The sequence below is a fragment of the Cryptomeria japonica genome, chromosome 4, assembly GCF_030272615.1.
Source record: "Cryptomeria japonica chromosome 4, Sugi_1.0, whole genome shotgun sequence".
Classification (NCBI taxonomy): Eukaryota; Viridiplantae; Streptophyta; class Pinopsida; order Cupressales; family Cupressaceae; genus Cryptomeria; species Cryptomeria japonica.
Window position 1 is genome coordinate 773002891 of NC_081408.1, and position 20629 is coordinate 773023519.

Sequence of the window (20629 nt, forward strand, 5' to 3'; positions counted from 1 at the left end):
TCAATATTCTTTACTCAATATTAATTAATTTAACATTGCTTTCTTCTTATAGAAACAAGATATAAAATTTCAATAATTCAACTACTCTTAATAAATTCCAACAAAATTAAAATAAATAACACCAATACTTTCAAACAACTAGCACTTTAGAACAAATTCATTGCAAATCACACATTTGAACATCACTTATTTTATTCTATGTTTTGTTCAATTAAAAAATTAATTAAATTTATTGATTTTTACATGCTACCCACCTATAAAGCAATATGAGCCTTGAAGAGTCTGATCCCAAACGTATCTGCCCAACTTCCTTTGATTGGCTAGAAAATATTTAATCCTCGCACATACCTGAACTTCCATCCAGCTGGCAAAATCATATCTAAAACACACATTTATCTTATCTTCTCCATGGATATTTAGGATCCGAAATATCAAGTTCATGAAATCCGCATATGTGACCAAAGAAAATTGATGCAATATTACTCTAGAACATGCTGTAATGGTCATTAAAGTTTGGTTTGTGAAGTAGAGGGCAAATCGCAGCTGTGTGCAAAGATCATGGCTTCTATTTCAGGAACTTTTCATCAATCGGCCATTAAATCTTCTCTATCCCGAACATTTCCTCTGCCAAAGGAGGTACTTCATAAATTTTGTTTAAGTGGGTGTCAATTCAAAAGTGTTTTTATGCTATCCAAATTGTTTTTCATGACACAGACTAAAAAAATTGTTGGTTGCAGGGAGCCAGGGACTCTGTTTTTCTGGGCGTATCACCGGTGGAATATGGGAAGCAAGAATTCAGTTCACCTGCTATCGGAGGCAAGGTCAGTCCATTTTATTTGACAGTTATCATTTGCCTGTTGGGTTTGAACGGTGATTTGAATTTTAAGAATGATTGTAGTTTAGAGAATTATACATAGCTAATCAAACTTTTATAGAATTGGGGACTAGCTAGATTTCACTTCTAAAGTTACACCACGTCTCTCAGAAGTTAGACCAAAACTGCTCTCTGAAAACTGGGGACTATTTGGCTTAGAAACAGTGAAAAGAATGTAAGAGGGCTGTATGTTCCTTTGCGGACAATACCTTAATGTGGATACTGGTGTCTAGGAAAGCAGACTAACGTTGCTTTAATGATAATGCTGGCTGGGATAGTCCAATTCTGTGAATTCGATTCTCATGCAGATAGCTTTGAATCCATAACAAAGGATTTTACGCCAGAATAGTCTGGATTCTCTAATGATTAACATGGTTAGTTTATGTGCCATAGGAAATACAATGTCAGTATTGGGGTCTGTAAATTTCTCTTCAATGGTGTTTTTGTCATCTGATTACAGTTTTCCATGAATTTTGATACATTTTTCAGACCATCTCAAATGGATGTTGAGTTTAACTAACACCTCTCAGCTTTCTTGTCAAGTTTCTTCCTAGAGTGTGCACTTTACTAGAAAAGGCCATCTTTTTGAAGAATTTTTCTCAATTGCACGGGGTTGTGTTGTTCTGAACACTGTGCATTGGCATTCTATGCCATTTGTAGTATTTTATTTCTGTGATTATGCATAATTTTGTGTGTCACACAGTTCCAAATCTTTCTGAAACCTTTTGAACTTCTTAGACCTACTGAAGTCTTTGAACCTTGTGGCTTTGCTTATTGCAATGTATGTAGTGGCTAATTGGTAAACGCTGATGGGGTTTCAATGCATTTTCTTTAGAAGTAGTTGGATATCGCTGCATAATTTACTTGACGTTTTAGGTTTAACATACATAAACTGATTAATGTATTTTTTTCTTGTACAGCAGAGAACATTAAAAAGGAATACCCATATCCTTAAAATTAGGGCACAGACCGTGGCTGCGCCAGCGAATACACAGGAAGCCCCAGAGAGTAAAAAGACGGCAAGAAAGGGTAATGTTATTATAACAGGTGCATCCTCTGGTTTAGGGCTTGCTACTGCTAAAGCTCTCGGAGAGTCTGGGAAATGGCATATTATTATGGCTTGTAGAGATTTCCTCAAGGCAGAGAGGGCTGCAAAATCTGTTGGGATTCCTAAAGAGAATTACACAGTCATTCACGTGGATTTGTCTTCTTTAGAAAGTGTAAGACAGTTTGTCGATAACTTTAGGCGGTCTGGAAGGCCACTAGATGTGTTGGTTTGTAATGCTGCAGTTTATTTGCCCACTGCCAAGGAACCAAGGTTCACAGCTGAGGGATATGAGTTGAGTGTGGGCACAAACCATCTGGGTCACTTTCTGTTATCCCGATTGCTGATAGAGGACATGAAAAAATCAGATTCCAGTTCAAAGAGGGTCATAATTGTAGGATCAATTACAGGTACTTCTTAATCTCTTCCTTTTTAATTGCAACCAACATTTTTTTTGAGATTAGGTACCAAATTTTTTTATGAGCCTCTGTAAACAAATGTTTATCCTTAGAAATTTAGAAAGTAATAGCGTGGCTTGTGAAAACCTTAATACAGAAGGCACCTGTAAAATCAGGAAAACCTGCTTCTGACAGTTGCAGAATCTCTAAAAATATTTTGGATTTTTCAATTAATACAAATATACAGGAGTAGTTATTTATAATTTTTAGAATTTATTGGTCCAAGGCTCTTAAATAAATTCTAATATACAATTGTGACATTTTGTAGACAATCTATTTCATGCAATTTGGAACTAGCCAAATTAATGTGAAAATTGAAACTGGAAAATCCTTTTCTCTTGGTTAGGCAGAACTTTGTAACGTATATGTGTATGCTAACAGGTAATACAAATACTCTTGCCGGAAATGTTCCACCCAAGGCTAATCTTGGTGATCTCAGAGGGCTCGCTGGTGGTTTGAATGGAGTCAATAGCTCATCCATGATTGATGGGGGTGAGTTTGATGGAGCCAAAGCATATAAGGACAGTAAAGTCTGTAACATGTTAACCATGCAGGAATTTCACAGACGCTATCATGAAGACACTGGCATCACATTTGCATCATTATACCCAGGGTGTATTGCTACTACAGGGTTGTTCCGTGAGCATATTCCTCTGTTCAGGATTCTTTTTCCACCCTTTCAGAAATATATAACTAAAGGATATGTTTCAGAGGAAGAAGCAGGACAAAGACTTGCAAAGGTATGCATTTATCCTGTTCATGATAACTAGAATTTGATAGATTTCACCTGGTTTGCTTCATTGTTTTTGAGAATTGGATCCCAATGGCATGTAATGCAGGTGGTTGGTGATCCAAGTTTGAGCAAATCAGGTGTTTATTGGAGCTGGAACAAAGACCGTGCTTCGTTTGAGAATCAGTTATCTAAAGAAGCCAGTGATGCTGAGAAAGCTAGAAAATTATGGGAAGTTAGTGAGAAGCTTGTAGGACTTGCTTGATGTTCACCTATGTTCAATATGGTAGGTGCATTTTTGGCTTATTTTGCCAAATATTTGTGTGTGTTGTTAAGATGGAAGAGTTAGTTTGAGCTTACAAAAGTGAGGAGATAGTGACAAATAGTTCTGGAGCTTTGTCATGCTTTAATTTCAGCACCTAGATAAAATGACATTGCTTCAATTATCCAAAAGGTTAAGTTGGTCATAGCCATACCTTTTTAATGAAAAACTATTTTGTTAGACATATATGTGTACATCTCAAGCAAAATCAGATTCTACAAACCTTTCTCTTGCTTGCTTCTATCTTTAATGCTTGGGCCTTGTGTACCATTTATTTCCCAAGACATGGTGTTCCCCTTCATAAAACACAGTTTGCATGAAAATTTGAACTCAGATTACATGATTATGGGAACATGAATCCTGTTGTTTATGATTTTATCTTAGATAAGTTGAGGCGTTTTTGTTTAAGATAATAGTAGGAGAGGAGGAAGCATTTTTCAACAGAAAAAGACCACATATCATACTAAAATGTGGTCTGCAATACAAATTAAGAATATATCATAATAAATTAGACGACAAAGGATCCTTGCTAGGTAAGATTTGCTTAGTAATCATTAATATTGGCACATTTATCTCAATATTTGGACACATTTTTATATTTAAGTTATAGTATACCTTCTTTTGTTTTACTCGGTCAAACTTCTGGTTGAATTTTTTAGTGGCTGAATCAATCCTTAGTAGCGGCAAACATTAAAAAGATAATATTGAACTTGATATATTATGCAAATTTTAGGAATGCATCATAATATTCATGATGTTAAAGAGAGATGTGCTTGCTTTATGAATGGATGTGTTGCATGCATTCTACAAGTGCCCCTTCTTCATGTGTATTGTCTCCTTTTCAACTATCTTAAACCCTATGTATCAGCCACAAGTTTAATCTGTGCAATCAAATGGCAAAGTTGCAAGAGGTCTAGAATCAGCGGGAGGAGATGGCTGGTCAGAGTCAAAGGGTTTCCACCAGCCATACAAGATGTCTTGCTATCAGGAATTGGCTTCCACTTAATAATGGTGATTTCTTCATTTTCATCTTCAAGCTAAAGGAGCAACTCTCACAAGAAAGAGAATCAAACTCAATTGAGGAACCTGACTACTGTTAAGCCAACTAGAGGCACAACTATCATGTGGTTGAGAAGTGACAAAGCGAACACGTCTACAAGGGCTATCCATGTGCTCAATGGTGAGGACCATGAGAGCCATATGAATTTTGTTTGGTATGATTCACTCTCACTGTAGCCACATTTGCGCCCTTTGGCAAGTGAAAGGTCCTTACTAGAAGAGGAAGATGGCATGTGTGTAATAATACAAGGTACATTAGCCCAATGTTTAATAGTGCAAACGGGCAATTTTATTAGCTTGCACTTGAATTTGCAAAAGAGCATTGAAAAATACATTCTTTTTATTGAATTATGAAAAAATCATTACAATGCACAGCTGAAAAAAACAGCTTTAGTAAGCTACAGAAAAAGCACATGGGCTGAACAGAAAAAACTCCAGCCCAGTCAAACCAGATGTCAAAGAAAAAATCCTCCGAAAAAAGCCAGGAAACTAAACCTCTAGACCTCAAACAAATCAAAATCCCCATAAAAAATAATTACAATGGTGTTCTGAATACAATGGCTGTTCTAAAATGTACATCATTTCAAGACAATAGCTCACAGAGGGACAGGAGAGTGACACAATAAGAATGCAGACCAAAGAGAATAATTCTTTTTCCACTCTAGATCTTTACAGGCATTTAGCAGAATGCCTTCTTGAGCACAACTGTAGACTAAAGACTTTCCTGTCATCCTGGATGATTGCACCAAGACAGCTGCAGCTACAATAAGAATGAATCATGAACAAACTAGCAGTACATGAAAAGTTAAAACTTAGTACCGGAGAGCTGGATCATTTGAGGTGTCATAGATAACCAGAGGGGGATTCACGAGGACAAGTGAGACAACATGCCCTTCAAGGAATGTTTAGAATTTGCGGTAAGATCCTCAAAATTCAGAAGTTGAACATTAAGGTTATGGAGAGTGTTAGCTAGCTTAGAACTGAGACCATTTAGGGGGTGGTAATGGGGGATATAGTTAACCGTGTGGAGGCTCAGGTTGGAACAAGTCAGCTGAAGTTTGATGGAGGTGGGATAGTGTGCGCTAGAAAACAAAGCCTTACATCTGAAATTCCAAATGTGTTTAAGAATCACAATCCTGTAGGTCTGGGATATGAGTTTACGAGCTTTGGAAGACCTCATAAGAGCAGTTTTCTAGGACCATTTAAAAGAGAAAAGCAAGGAGAGCGGAAAAGAGGGAAAACCACAGTTGTTTAGACTTTAGAGTGATGGTAAGACCAAAAGGCATGTTTAATGGACTTAGTTTAGACATAGATTGGACAAGGAGGGGGGTGATTAAAAGTGAGGCGATTACCAATGGGGAGCTTCACATGAAGGACCCTCCAATCCAGTAGTTTGGATTGAGCATCAACCTCGGTTTTCCAGATTTGCTAATGAAGTTTATTCCATTTAGACTGGCTGACACATCACTTCCAAATTGAGTTTAAGTGACAAGAGATAATGAGAGGTGGGAGTTGTTTGCAAATAGACTTGAGGGGGGAAGAATGGAGGTTATGGGTGGTAGTCCATCTCCAATCCTTGCAAAAGTAGTTGTGATCGTAAATGGAAAGAAGACTGTAAAACAGTAGAGGTCAGTTGTTGAATACCCACAATTATTTGTTTATCAGAAGAAGTCAAGTTATATCAGAGTTTGACAAGCTGTCAGGGTTTCCAATTGAAACTTGTAGCATTCCATAGGTCTTTGAAGGTTTGAATTCTTTTTTCTGAATAGACATTTGCCATTGAGTTGTTGGATAAGCCTCAAGGGTTTGTTTGTAGTTGAACAGTTAGTTCTACTTAATGGAAGACCTAGTAAAACTTAGGCCATTTTTGAGAGACTGACCATACCAAACTAACTTTCTGAAATTGATATACCAAGCTCTGCAAATAGTGTTGTTAAAAGGAGCAGAACCATGGACTTTAAAGAACAAAGCCGTAAGGAGTTAATCCCACTGATTGATCTAACCAGCCATTTGGTCGTGAGGCAAACACCTTGCATGAATGGGTTTATGATACACAACCCACCTTTATTTTTTTGGCTGAATATAATACAAGTATAGGGCAACCTTTTTTTTATCATGGCCACTTGGCAAAAAGGAAGTTCCGATTACCTGGGTAAGATGGTTGTAACAAGTTTTAGAAGGGAGCCAAAAAGATGAAGCCGAAAGGATCTTGTTGGGAACCTAGACATGTATAGACATCGTTAAACAGTTGGACCAATGCATATAAATTTTTTATCATAAATGAGCTCCACATATCCTTGAGAGAAATGCCAATGCCAAAGGGGATTCCTAAGTATCTTGTAATAGAGCCATGTTTAATTTCTCTCCAATCATTAAGAATCAAGGAGGGTGTGAGTTAGGCCAATTCATGAGGTATTCAATTTTGTACATGGCCAATTTAGAACCTAATATAGTGTAGAAGAGGTCTATATATATCAAGAGTGTGGGTTAAATTAGAAGCCGGGTTTTGAATGAATGCCATACTATCATCAACAAAGTGCGAACTAAGAGATATGGAGCCTCTTGGGAGGGAGATGCATTTGATGAGATTGGAAGAGAGAGCACACTTAAAAGAGGTATCCAAGAGCATCTACAACAAGGACATAAATAAGAGAAGCAAGTAGGTAGCCTTGGAATATTGATTTTTTCCAAGGAAGCTAAGGGGAGAGAGAGCCATTAACCACAAATTTGGCATTGGCATCCATAAACAACGTTTTGATATGCTTGCAAATCATGGGGCCAAAACCCAACCACTTGAGCATATTTAAAATGAACGGCCAATAGAAGCAATATTAGGCTTTGTCAATATCCAATTTTATGATTAAAACATCTTGAGCTATTTTGTGTCCATTCAATGATTTCCCAAGCTAAGAGAAGATTGTCCAAAATGAATCTATCTTCAAGGAACTAGTCTACTAAGGTCTAACAATTTCTTGGATGATACTTTTGATTCTCTATGCCAAAGGTTTAGCTATTAACATGTAATAGGTGTTCAGAAGGGTGATAGGCCTCCAACCATTAACTGAGTCTTCATCTTTGCCTTTGGGGACACACTTAATAAGCCCTTGATTAATAGTAGCCCCTAAAGAACCATCTTATATGGCTTTAATGTACACATATTAAAAGTCCTCCACGATGTGAGGCTGCAAAGCTTTGTTAAATTCAATTGAAAGACCATTGGTCCATATACTTTTCTTCAAAGCCATAACAAAAAGAGCCTTGTCTAAATTCTCTATAGAGAGGAGGTGATCGAGGTAGTGGCTATACTTTGGGTAAATCTTATGCAAAATGCAATTGGAAATGCTATCTAATAGGATACAAAGAAGGGTATCTTAGGTTAAATCATCCAAGAAAAGTTATGATAATAATCATTTTGCATAATATTTGAATGGTTAGGTTTAATGGTGCCTTTAGAGTTCTTGATGACATAAATATGTCCTTTTTATGTTTATGTTGAAAGAAATGGAAGAACTTTGTTTGTCTATCCCCATCTTTAATCTAGTGAAGATGGGCATGGATTTAGGCTCCTTTATTTTTATGTTTCAAATTTCCTTAAGATATCTTCAGAGTGAGCCACTGCTTGTTAGATGACAATGTAAGAGGTATTGGTAGCAATGAGACTTCATTTTGAGTGTAATTGACCTTCAAGAGACTTTTTAAATCTTTTGTGTTCGGTAACAACTCATTGGTCACAGTGACAAAGAAAGAGAGTGTTGCAGGTATTGGTTCTTTCCCACCAAGGAATCCAATAGTTTTGTTGGGGTTTAGGTTCAACATTCCAAATAGCTGAAAGGTTGTCAATACAATCACATTGATTAAGGTGGGATATATTAAGCTTGAAGGGAAGGTCAGAAGATAAGGATGGAGAGTTGGATTAAAAGAGGGGTCATAGTAGGTGGTTTGAAATTGTGGCTAAAAGGTCCAAATGAATAGGCATACCAACAAAGGAGGAAATAATTTGATAATTAGGGGGGATGTAGAATTGGTCAAGGCAACTCATTTGCCTTCGAGAACCTTTCTTATAATTGTGCAAGGTGAACCAAAGAGATTTTTGCAACCTGGCTTTATCGATGATAGGGTCAAAGAGCCCAAGTTTGTTTCTAGTTAAAGTCTAGGTTTCAAATTCTTTTTGAGATAGGCTACTAGTGTTGTTCCAATTGTGGTATGTTAAATGCTCCACCATATTAATGTCACCTCCAAGAATCTACTTAGCCAAAGGGAGGCTCAAGTGAAGGCAGTCCCAAACAAGAATTCTATCACTTAGGGAGTTGGGAGAATAGATGGAGTAGAATGTGTAGAGTATCTTGAATCATAGAAGTGGCCCAAGTGCACAATTATAAGGATTCACAACAAAATTAACATGTTTAGAAATCCAAGGGGCAAGGTCCAAAACAACACCACCACCTCCTTTAGAATGATTGTATGTTAAATTAGACTTCCTTCTAGATTGAAGCAAGAGTGGCTTACACCCATATATTACTAATTTTAACTTGTAGCATGATGACATCAAGATGATTAGTTTGGATGGATTTTTTGACTTGATACTTTCAAGTGGGGAGATTTAGTTCCCTGACATGCTAGGATTGGATGCAACACTTCATTGCTAGGGACCAAAGAGATGATTCCTACATAAGCAACAAGGTATTGTCTTTATATTCAGAGTTGAGATGAGTTTAAAAGAAAAGGTTACAATTAAATCTTATCTAAAAAGTACAACAGGACTAGGATATTCCCATGGTTGAGGTAGGGTATGTAGAGGCAAGCCTAGTTGGAGAAGAAATATTTTCTTTCTTTCTTTTAAGGGAATATAGGGTTTGGAATTAGGAGAGCTTTTTTAAAGGATTTATGATCTTGAAAAGTAGATGGAGAGCATGGGGAAGAGGAGGGGGTAGAAAGGAGATTATCAGTAGGGAAAGATAGGTGAGGATAATTGGAGGGAATGGGCTTGAGCATTTGAGGAAGGTTGTAGAGGCACATTAACAATAGAGTTAACAACATGAACAATCAATGCATTAGCTTGAGATGTAGAAGGAATTGAGTTGCAAGGTTTACAAACAAGATAGTCTCAAATTAGATTACCTTCTTGGTGGCAATAAAAAAAGGCATTTGGCTTGTTAAGCTAATTCAAATTTTTTCTTAAATTCAAAGCCCAAGTTGACCCACCAGATGGAGTTTGGTAGTGCATAAGTGAGATCCATCTCAACATAAGCCTTGTTGGATTTGCAAGTTGATCAATTAGTCCAAGTTCTATTTACACTATAACACTTTGCCAAGCCAGGAGGCTATGTCCAAAAATAAGGGTTGGAAGGCCAAGTTATGGAAAGGGAATTTAAGCCACATAGGATGCTTGGATATGGTAATTCCATTTGGGTGAAAATTAATATTAAATGCATTGACATTAAAAATTGACTAACAATGACCCATGAAACATGATGTAGCACAATTTTGGCATGGTTTGGGTTTACAAAGGTAAACAAGACATACTCCCTACCTAACCCCCTAAAGGATTCAATGATCTAACACTTTGACTCCTAGTTGTTTTTAACCCCTTTAAAAAAATCTCATTTTGAGGGGATCCCCTTAAGGAAAAATAAAATCACGATTTTTGCTCAGTAATGACATCTAAAACATTATCATGATGTGAGAAGGAAATAGATTTATCTCCCTTGCCATCCTTTGATTTGTTTGGAACTAAGGATTTTTGTGGACCTTTTTGGATTTTGCATTGTCAATGAGGGGTGGAATGGATGACACTTTAGATATAGACAAAAGCATGTTTCTATGATTTAAGTATTTCTAACTAAAAATTAGTTTGATTAAAAATATTTTTTGATTGGATTTATTTTAGCTAAAATAAATTTAGGCCACAAATTTTTCAATTGGAATCGTTTGCTAAATACATATGTAGCACCATTTATTTTATGCGAATTATAAAAATATTCAAATTAGTTGAAAAGCTTAATGTTCCTATCACTTCTCCTTGCATAAATTGTATTTCTTAAAAGAAAAACTTTTTTGAGATCTAAAACTATAGTTTATATATATCACTAAAAATAGGTCACCAATACCCAATTATAAGATTGATTGTTTTCTTATGAAAACTACTAAATTTTATTTAAAAATAAATAAAAATGATGTACTAGATCAAGGATCTCTCTCTCTCTCTCTCTCTCTCTCTCTCTCTCTCTCTCTCTCTCTCTCTATATATATATATATATATATATATATATATATATATATATATATATATATAAGAAATATTATACAAAAGTGGAGTCTCTCTCTCTCTCTCTCTCTCTCTCTCTCTCTCTCTCTCTCTCTCTCTCTCTCTCTCTCTCTCTCTCTCTATATATATATATATATATATATATATAAGAAATATTATACAAAAGTGGAGTCCCTTTAAACTGTTTTCATTTTTAGCATTTGGATTATAGTGCCAATTTTATAAAAAAGGACATCTATTTTAAAAAAAATATAACTATAAACTACACTAAAAAGTTTATATTTCATTATTCCATATTATCTCAAAATTCAAAATGTACATCGACCCACTAATGGCCTTTGTGTGTTAATCCATTAGTGCAACAAAAAGAGATTGTACAATGGATCAAACCAGATGAAGGGTGAATCAAGGTAAACTTTGATGGGGTGCTAAAAGGTAACCTAGGACTGTCTGGTGCAGGATGTGTTGTTAGGGATGGGATGGGGAGCATTCTAGCAATTGGCACACATAAGCTTATGTATAAGACAAATAATGAAGCGGAAGCAAAGGCTACATTGCTCGCCATCAATTTGGTGAGCAAATTATCAAGGTCAAAGTTACACTTGGAAGGAAATTCACAAATAATTGTACACTATAACCAAGCGCAAGGCTCAAAAATGAAAAAAACAATAAATTAATTAAAATGATAGGGAAATAGTTAAATACATTCTTATATTTTAAAGTCTCCCATATTAGAAGAGAGGGTAATACTTCGTGGTGGACACCTTATCCAAATGGGCAATGCTCATTCAATACAAAGAATGATGAAATGTGGTGGGATGATTTTTGAGGATTGCAAAATGAGGTGGCTGGAGTAAGGAGTGCAAATGAATGTTAAGCGAGTTAAATGTAATTAATTGTAGTGTGCCTATCAAACACCTGAAGTGTGTGAAACTCATTTTATGGAGGTGACATCAATGAAACACAATTCATTTGAGTAAATGGTAGGTAGAGATTTGGTGCTTGTAGAAGATGAAAGTTAACTTTACCTTGCAAACCAAGAAGCAGTAGTTGCCATTTTTGGGTAAGATCATGGACGATCGACTAAGGAAGATATTCAATTTTGATGAACCCATGTTCTTCCACACTGTCAAGATGATGTTGGGGGAAGAATATATGACAACAAAGTATCAATATCACACAAATGTGGATATCGCTTCTTTGTCCATGACTTGGTGCTTGGAGTTTGACAAAAAAGATGAAACCCATTGGATAATGTATGCAACATTAAAAGGTGAATGGTGTTACAGATTGCAAGGTTTGCTTGCATTTTCCATTCCAGGAAAGGGTTTAAGAGCACTTGGGGGATATTGGTTGTACATGGAAGAGTTCACTCCTCCACTGAGGTTGTTCTTACTATGGTGGGATGGAAGCAATAAAGAGGATAGAAGATTTGAGGCACAACTTGGCTGGAGGTTCATGAAAGAGTATATTTTAGACTAGAAGAAGGAACGTGTAGAGAAGGTGTAGTTGGGTAAATAACCTCTGTGTTGGCATTCTACACTCTAATGAGAATGGTTGATGATACATTGCCTATTTTGAAAATGATTGCACCAACATGTAAGATAGATCATATTGATGGTTCTTTGGGTAAATTGGACGCATTGTCCAAATTTATTGCTTCAAATGTTCTAACTGTAGATAAGGTTAATGAAGAAACTATTAAGGAAAAGGTGAATAAAGAAAAAAGAGAATTCTTTGAGAAAACTATCAAGGACTGTATTGAGCATATTGATTCCTTATTACCGGTACTTAATTCCACAACAAAGGAATACAAAGAATTATATAAGGAAGCTTGCAAGCCTCACCACTTGACTGAAGACATTGATGAGGAGATTAAGAAAACACAAAAGGAGATCAATGACATAGCAGATAATATGATAGGTTCTTCAGAACTTACCTCAGTTTTTGAGGAAAAGATTGAGAAACTGGAGCAGGAAAAAGAAAGGATAAAGATGAAGGTCCGGGAGCTGAAAAACAAACTTGGTCCAAGATTGTACAGTCTTATAACTCAGGGGGTTGAGCTATCTAAAGCATCAAATCAAGGAGACCGATTACCAAAGCAACAAATGCATTATCTGACAGGCATGATCCAGCAGACCGAAACCATTATTTCTGACAATAATAAATTCATGTAGAGCCCGAATCTAATATTGGCATATATCTTTCAAATTGTAAACAATCGGTTATAGGCTATGAGGTAGAATTTTGTATATTTTTTTACTCTTTTTGACATCCTTTGTCATTGATGCCAAAGGGGGAGTAGTATGGAGAAAAATATATGGAAAAAAATGCACAGAAGAAATCACTTGCTCAGGGGGAGCACACTCTTTTTGGGGATCAGTTTTGGACTTCATTTTTAGACAACAATTTTTGGATTTTTCTCATTAGTGTTGCCATCAATGCCAAAGGGGGAGATTGTTGGCATTCTACACTCTAATGAGAATGGTTGATGTTGTCATTGATGGCAACCAACTGGTAACAGGATTCTACAAGTTCATCGACAACACAGACATCATCTACCGACATCGATAGGCACAACAAGTTCATTCATCGTCATCTAGTTTACATTAGCACTAAAGCATACCGACACTTAGGATGACATAAGATAAAGTTTTGTTTATGAAAATTATATTGTATTGTAATATTATTTGTAGCTGACATGATGTATTGTAAAGACTCATATATGTATGAGATCTTATAGGTCATTTTGATACGAGAGAATATATAGAATAGAAGAGAGGTGATTATGTAATAGATCATAGTGAAATGATTTTTGTAACAAGGTTATGTGAGCGAATATCATTCGCCGGCAAGGTTTTTGGTTAAGGTTTCTGACTGAGCTTAAACTGGTGCTGAATCAAGCATTGCAGATGCTATTTTGAGCAGTACATTGTCTTGGATTTAATTATCCATTTTGTAGTCAGTGAGACTCTTTCATTGAGCAGTGAGCTCTAGGTTGTTGGCCTTCCTGCATGTGTAGGCCCCTATTGTAAGTAATATTTATTCATATTGGCCAGTGAGTAAATATTGTGGGTCACAAATCCCACCGAGGTTTTTCCCTTACCGGGTTTCCTCGCCAAAATATCTTGTGTTATGGTGTGCATTTATGCTGTCTCTGTTATTTCTCTTTGCTGCATTATTACTTGTTTACCGGTACATTAATTTCAGTTGCAAAGTTATAAATAAGTTCAAATATTCCATTAACTTGTTAGACACTGATTCACCCCCCCTCTCAGTGTCTTTGGGTCTGTCATTGCATCTAACACTCTGAGGAAGCAGATCAAATTCACGACTGAAGATTATTGGGGCAAGAAGACTAGGTAAAATATTTTAGTATTTTTTGAATTTGAAATGTAAATCCTTGTAAATATGTTAAATGGCATTCATATATGTGTATTATTTTTGTAATTATCAATAGTATAGGGGTATGATGAATTACATGGATATGTTGCTAGATTCAAGGGTAGGGGATCATATTGTATTTTAGGCTGAACAAGTGACATTAGACATGATATTTATATGCATGTGTATGTATATGTATATGTCTATATGTGTATGTATATGTACATACACATATATGTATGTATATGTACATAATACACACACACACACACACATATATGTATGTATATGTACATAATACACACACACACATACACACACACATATATACATACATACATACATACATACATACATATGTATGTATGTATGTATGTATATATGTGTATATATATACACATATACATCTATATATGTATATATATACACATATACATCTATATATGTATACACATACATACACACAAAAATATATATACATATATGTACACACAGACACACATACACAAACACACACACATACACACATATATACACACACACATACATACATAAACACATACATACATATATGTATGTGTATATATGTATGCGTATATATATATATATATATATATATATATATATATATATATATATATATATATATATATATATATACACGCATACGTATATGCATACACATAACACACATACATATATATATATACACACACATACATATATGTGTGTGTACATACATTATAATGTATGTACACACACATATACATATATATGTGTACACATACATACATACAAACATACATATATCTATATATTGCCAATAATTTTTATTCAAAACATACATCACTTTCAAGGTATTCAAATAAAAAGTAAGATCATTGTTGGACATTTTCTTTATAAAAAGGTGACATAATTATGAACTTTCAGAAGTCAACATAAGCTCTTTAAAACAAATGTGAGATTTTATCTTTTTAAATATTAAAAAAAACTCCATTTAAAAGCATATTAAATTAGAGTGAACTTAGTTGATATCCATGCTCAATCACATAGATTAATCACATGCCAAGAAAAGAGTTTAACTCTAAAAGGCCTAAAAAATTACTATATCCAAGTCCAAATAGCCTGATCTCATAGGCTAAACCAAATGAGGTGTTTGAGTGTTTCCAAATGACCAAAAAAGGGATATAGATGGAAAAACACAAATGGATCAATTGAGATCCAATGGAGATACTTTTATATAAAAAAAAACACTAAGGAAAACGAGCAATCTTCAAGAGAAATTAGGTAGAGTTATAGGAACATGCAAGATTAATTTTACACAAATAACACTTTACTTCTATTATTATACCTCATATTTCATTCAATACATATTTATAGGAGTGTTTTTGATTAAGGAAAACAACAAAACAAGGGTGTTGAACCTTTGTACAACAACTTGTAGGCGGTAAAAGAAAAGTGACAAAACAAGGGTATTAACGCAAAATAGAACAAGGTCGAGCGGGCCAAGAACATCAAACCATAAGTTCACTGATGAAGCCAACCAACTAGAAACAACTTGAAACCCATCTCAAGAGTGGGGAGACCCACCCTAAACCAGAGGGGTTTGGCGGGGGGGGGAAGAAGGACTTCCCCTTCTTCCTATGACAAACAACAATCTAGGCAATACTACTATTAGGTTCAACAAAAGAGGAATCAAGTGGAGGGGTCCCCATAGGGTTTTTGTCCACAACAATAATAGGCTTCTACAAAACAACATATGGAGATAAATCACTAGTAGTGGATTGATGTTGTAGAATAGGAGAATCAGGAGTAGGATCATTAGGGACGGAGGAGGCCACAACAGTGGTAGGATGGGGATTGACAGTAGCTTCAACAACATTCAGAGGCATAACCTCATCTCAGGAGGAGACATCGTCCTCCTGAGAGGAGTCATCAGAGTCTGCAACATTGACGATCAAGTGATCAACAATAGCATCCTTCCACCAAGTAACAACATCTTTGTGGTGAGAGAGAACAATCCGAAGCTAAGTGACCCATTGAGAAGTAGTGCCGATAGCGAAAGGGGAGGCCCTCATAATCCAACAATTTAGTCCACGACCTATCTCCCACCACAAGAACTACATCCCCAAGGAGAGATGAAGAGATGTCAATATTGATTAAAATGTGGGAAAAAGTTGAATGGCCCATGGAAGAAGTGGAATCATCAACCTTCAAAAATCGGCCAATAGAGTTACCAATGACATTGTAACAAGAGTGCTCCCAAAAGTGAAGGGGAAGATTAGGAAGGCAAACCCAAATGGACACACATTAAGTGGTTCGGTAAGGGGTTGAAGGAGGTTGTCCAAGGTTGATGGAGAGAGAGAGTGAACACCCCAAGTCCACAACTTTCCTAGTATCAAATCACGATCATGAGAAGAAGCAAAGGAAGCAATGAAAAAACGCTTAGCACATGGGAAAATATCAATGCTACGAGAAACTAAGGGCTTCCAAGAATCACTCACCCAACAATGGAGGTTTCGGAGGGAAGGCCAAAACCTAGTAAATTTGCAAACCAATGCACAACGCTCGTATAAATCTACATTTTCCACAATCTCCTAGCCACAGACCACCACAAGGCAAATATTGGCACAAGGGAGATGGCAAGTCCCCTTGGGGGGATTAGTAATAGGTTTGGCCACATGAGCAAATCTATGCTCGCCAACAAAATGGGAGGTCTAAGAGGGACCATGGCACCGATATAAGCGACAACAACAACAAAATGACCCACAACACCAACACCAACACCAACACCCATGGAAGCACCAACAACGACACCTACGGGTGGTGGGGGGGAAACCACCCGTGGTAGTGGGAATGGATGCAAACACATCCCTGTTTGGAGTAGCAGGAGCAAGAGCGATCTTGTTTTCTTGGGTAGGAGAACCATTGCTGGGAGCATTCAAATTTGTAGAGCGAGACATATCAATGATCGTTTACCAAACCAAAATGTTAATCAATGGGAAATTTTTTAACCTCCTATAACCATTTTTTTCTATAGACAAGTTGTTCTAACGACTTGAATATTACAATCCCCTATAATAATTCTTCACACATAACATTCTAATATTTGGACTAGCAAACCATAATAAAGATACCTAGAATGATTTAATATTCCTAACACTCCCCATATTACATCATTCTACAAATAAGGATAAGAGAACTAGCAATATTTGATGAACACATTTAGTAGTTCATAAAAACATAAGGTATGAGTAGGGACATTCACATCCCTATGACAAGGAATAGTAAGACTAGCCTCACTAAGCTTCTTTAGTTGGATTGATCATATTGGACATTGTTTAATTTTGCAACACAAACCTACAACAACAAACAACAAACAAGAATACCTTCAACAATGAGAGTAGTAAGAAAGATATGTTGTATTCCTCAAAAGCAAAGATTATAAAATAAATGATACAATGTGTAAAAGCTTTCTTTATAGGAAGCAAGGGATGCCCTAATCTTAAAATTAGGAGAACTAAAATAAAACATGATGGATCTAAATAAAGCTCAACTAAGACTCAACTAAAGTATCACTAAGTGAATTTAAGCTAGAAAAAAACAACTCTAGATAAAAAAGAATAAATCTAGCTAACATGCTTTAACACCCCCTTAAGTGAAACTTAGGGAGAAGTGAAAAGCCTCTAAAATAATGAAATGCAAGAATGGGTCCCAGCAACAAAAGGATTGATGAGGTACCCATGTACAAAAAATAGGTCTCTCAAAGTAAAGAAAAGGAGAAAAACTAGTGGGAGAAAACTCCTCTCCAAAAGAGCGAAAAGAAGAATGAAGAACTATGGAGCCTCCAAGAAAATGTCGCAAAAAATAATAGGAACACGAAGAACATCTTCGAAGCATAAAGAAGATGTCGACAACTATCGAATGATAATTGCTATAGTGCTGAATGAACAACCTCCTCTAAAACCAATATGATGATCAAGATCAAGAAGACAAGAATGTGCACGAGTGCCTCTAATGACACTACTCGATCAAATAGATGAAAAACAAAGGAAAACAAAATTGACAATCGAAGATATGGATGACACATGAATTTGCATGAGTGACCTTAACAACACTACTCAACCATACAAGAGTAAATTTTTAGTCAAAAAATACAAGTGGCAATAGTCTAAAGAACTAATCAATTGAGGATAAGTTACCCCAACAAAAATGGAATGCAAGAGTGTCTATATGGTAAAAGCTCAATCTGACCAAAATGCAACCACTGCATCTCGATAGTGCATAGGAAAAAATATTGAATGCATAGCTCACTCCAAAGAAAAACCAAGGAAGAATTAGCACCAACAACAAAACCCCCCCCATAATGCTCACAAGGGAGAGGCATGATTGGTCCACTAAAATTGTGTGTATCCATGAAGTACCTGAAGGAGAATAAACATAAGAACATGCACAAGAAAGTACCTACAACTAAAAAAGGTATGCAACCAACACACACACACACACGCATGGAACAAGAATCTCTGGGATTTGATGTTGTCATGGATGGACACTCACTAGACAAAGGTGTTATGGAAAAACAAAATTCACTACACAACCCCCCCTGACACTTTATAATATAGTGGATGTACAAAATAAGGCACAATAGAATGTGAAAAATCCCCCAAAACCATACACAAGAGTGGCACTTTATCTCAATGCATCTACAAACAAAGAAGTGCATGGAAAGGATGCTCAACATGCCTAAATAGGGCAAAATGCTGGAAATACATGCAGATAAACCCAAGAGAAGCTATCCAACGCAAACAAAAAGTTTCCAAGAGCCGAAATGACCAAGCAATCAACCATAAAGTGAAAACACAAAAGACTGAATTAAAAGTATGTAGGGGAAAATATGGAAAAAAATAGTAGTATATCTAGATAGAGCACTGAACCATCATTCTAATGCCTACTCATCTGCTAAAAATGAACTCCGTTGGAGCAAGTTATGACCCCAAAAGTGCAAACATAAGTGTATGACTTCAACGACCTCGTACAAAAAATCGGAGTGAAATTTGACAAAACCATGTATGCCATTGGATTGGCATCGAAACAAACTTTTCGATGATATCTTGTTTGCGCAATTTCAATTCCGTATGACCAAGTTATGGTAAAAAAACCAATTACAAGTCAAAATGCAAATTTTAGGGCTTGGAGGGCATGCATAGGTTGTCCATACTCTGGATAAAATGGTGAACCCAAATTGGATAGAGCATGCTTCAGATTGTTGGATAAAAGGGTGAACCCAAATTAGATGGAGCACACTTTGAACCACTGGATAAAAGGTTGAACCATGCGAAGCACCTTTCAAACCATCAGATAAAAGGGTGAACTGAAATCAAAGGAAGCACACTTCAAAATGCTGGATAAAAGGTTAAATCCTCAAAAAATAATTGCAACAAAAATTTGAACTTTGATTTTGATGATTTGATAGGTGATCTTAGGGTTTTTGGGCCTTTTGAGTGCGATGGTGACGTTCATTTTTCCAGGAAGTTGTTGGGTCTCAAATCAACAGATTGGATAGGTTCTAAGGAAATGCCAACTCCTATAATAAAACCCTCCAATTAACTTGGCCAACTTATAGAGTGAACCTATCTGGTTACTAACTCTCTCACTTTAGGCTCTGCAGGACCTAGGCGGGTATACCTACTCACTAGTTGTTCCTTCAACTAATGCTTTTTATAGCAGATTCAATGTCTTAATCTGGATTCCTCCTATCTCAGAATGGCATAAGTTTCTAGGACGGAGATACAACAGATGAGTTCAAGATTGATGTTGTAGAAGCTACTTGATCTTTATGCTTAGAATTTTATATGTATACACTATTGCCAACTTACTCTATGTTTCCTACTCAATTACTCCTATTGTTTTAAAATAAAATGTGATGAATATGGTGATAAGTTGTAACTTATAAATGGCCAGTGCCTTCTTTGCTGTCTGGGCTACAGAGTCTTTATATTTCCTTAGGACTTATTGTGTGAACTTGTGAGACAGTTTTTAAACCCACCCCTTTTATGGATCTGTCAGTTACTATTTCTTATGAGATCAATTGAATGCCTATATCATAAGTTGCTTGAATGAATTTAACCCTACCTTTAAGGGACCACCCAAGTAAGCACTGCAAAGAACAATTATAATTCACAAGCAGAACTTTTATTTCAACCTTATAACATACAACATAAATTTCACTCAAAGAATATGAATAACCTTATCTCCTTGAGATAATATCACAAGCAATTGCCAACAACAAATGAAATAATCCAAAGCACATATGCAAATAAAAGACGACTGATTATATTATGTATCCGTCAAAAATTTGTATAACAGGAAGCTTTCAAGTTGTCATATGTTACTGTCTTTTTCCTACGATATCTAATGAATCTCATTACAAGAAACCTCTCTCATATATATATGAGAGCAAATGCTATCTATGAAAAGACGTGTCTTTTCGAA

General features: G+C 36.0%; 1 protein-coding gene across 2 annotated transcripts; it reads left to right on the top strand.

Moving 5' to 3' along the window:
* Positions 1–380: 380 nt before the first annotated feature.
* LOC131066622 (protochlorophyllide reductase) lies at positions 381–3613 on the top strand. Of its 2 annotated transcripts, none has more exons than XM_058001432.1 (5): positions 381–636; positions 738–821; positions 1795–2329; positions 2759–3117; positions 3217–3613. In XM_058001432.1, the coding sequence occupies exons 1-5, from the start codon at positions 559–561 to the stop codon at positions 3370–3372; spliced, it is 1212 nt and encodes a 403-aa protein (XP_057857415.1). In that variant the 5' UTR covers positions 381–558; the 3' UTR covers positions 3373–3613. The 2 variants fall into 2 exon arrangements, with proteins under 2 accessions (XP_057857415.1, XP_057857416.1); XM_058001433.2 differs by having other exon boundaries at positions 420–636; positions 1798–2329.
* The last annotated feature ends 17016 nt before the right edge of the window (positions 3614–20629 follow it).

Bases quoted from the DNA above. Each gene is read 5' to 3' on its own strand.
- LOC131066622 (XM_058001432.1), top strand. From the start codon at position 559: ATGGCTTCTATTTCAGGAACTTTTCATCAATCGGCCATTAAATCTTCT. The intron at 2,330-2,758 runs GTACTTCTTAAT...GTATGCTAACAG, and splicing joins AATTGTAGGATCAATTACAG to GTAATACAAATACTCTTGCC. The intron at 3,118-3,216 runs GTATGCATTTAT...CATGTAATGCAG, and splicing joins CAGGACAAAGACTTGCAAAG to GTGGTTGGTGATCCAAGTTT.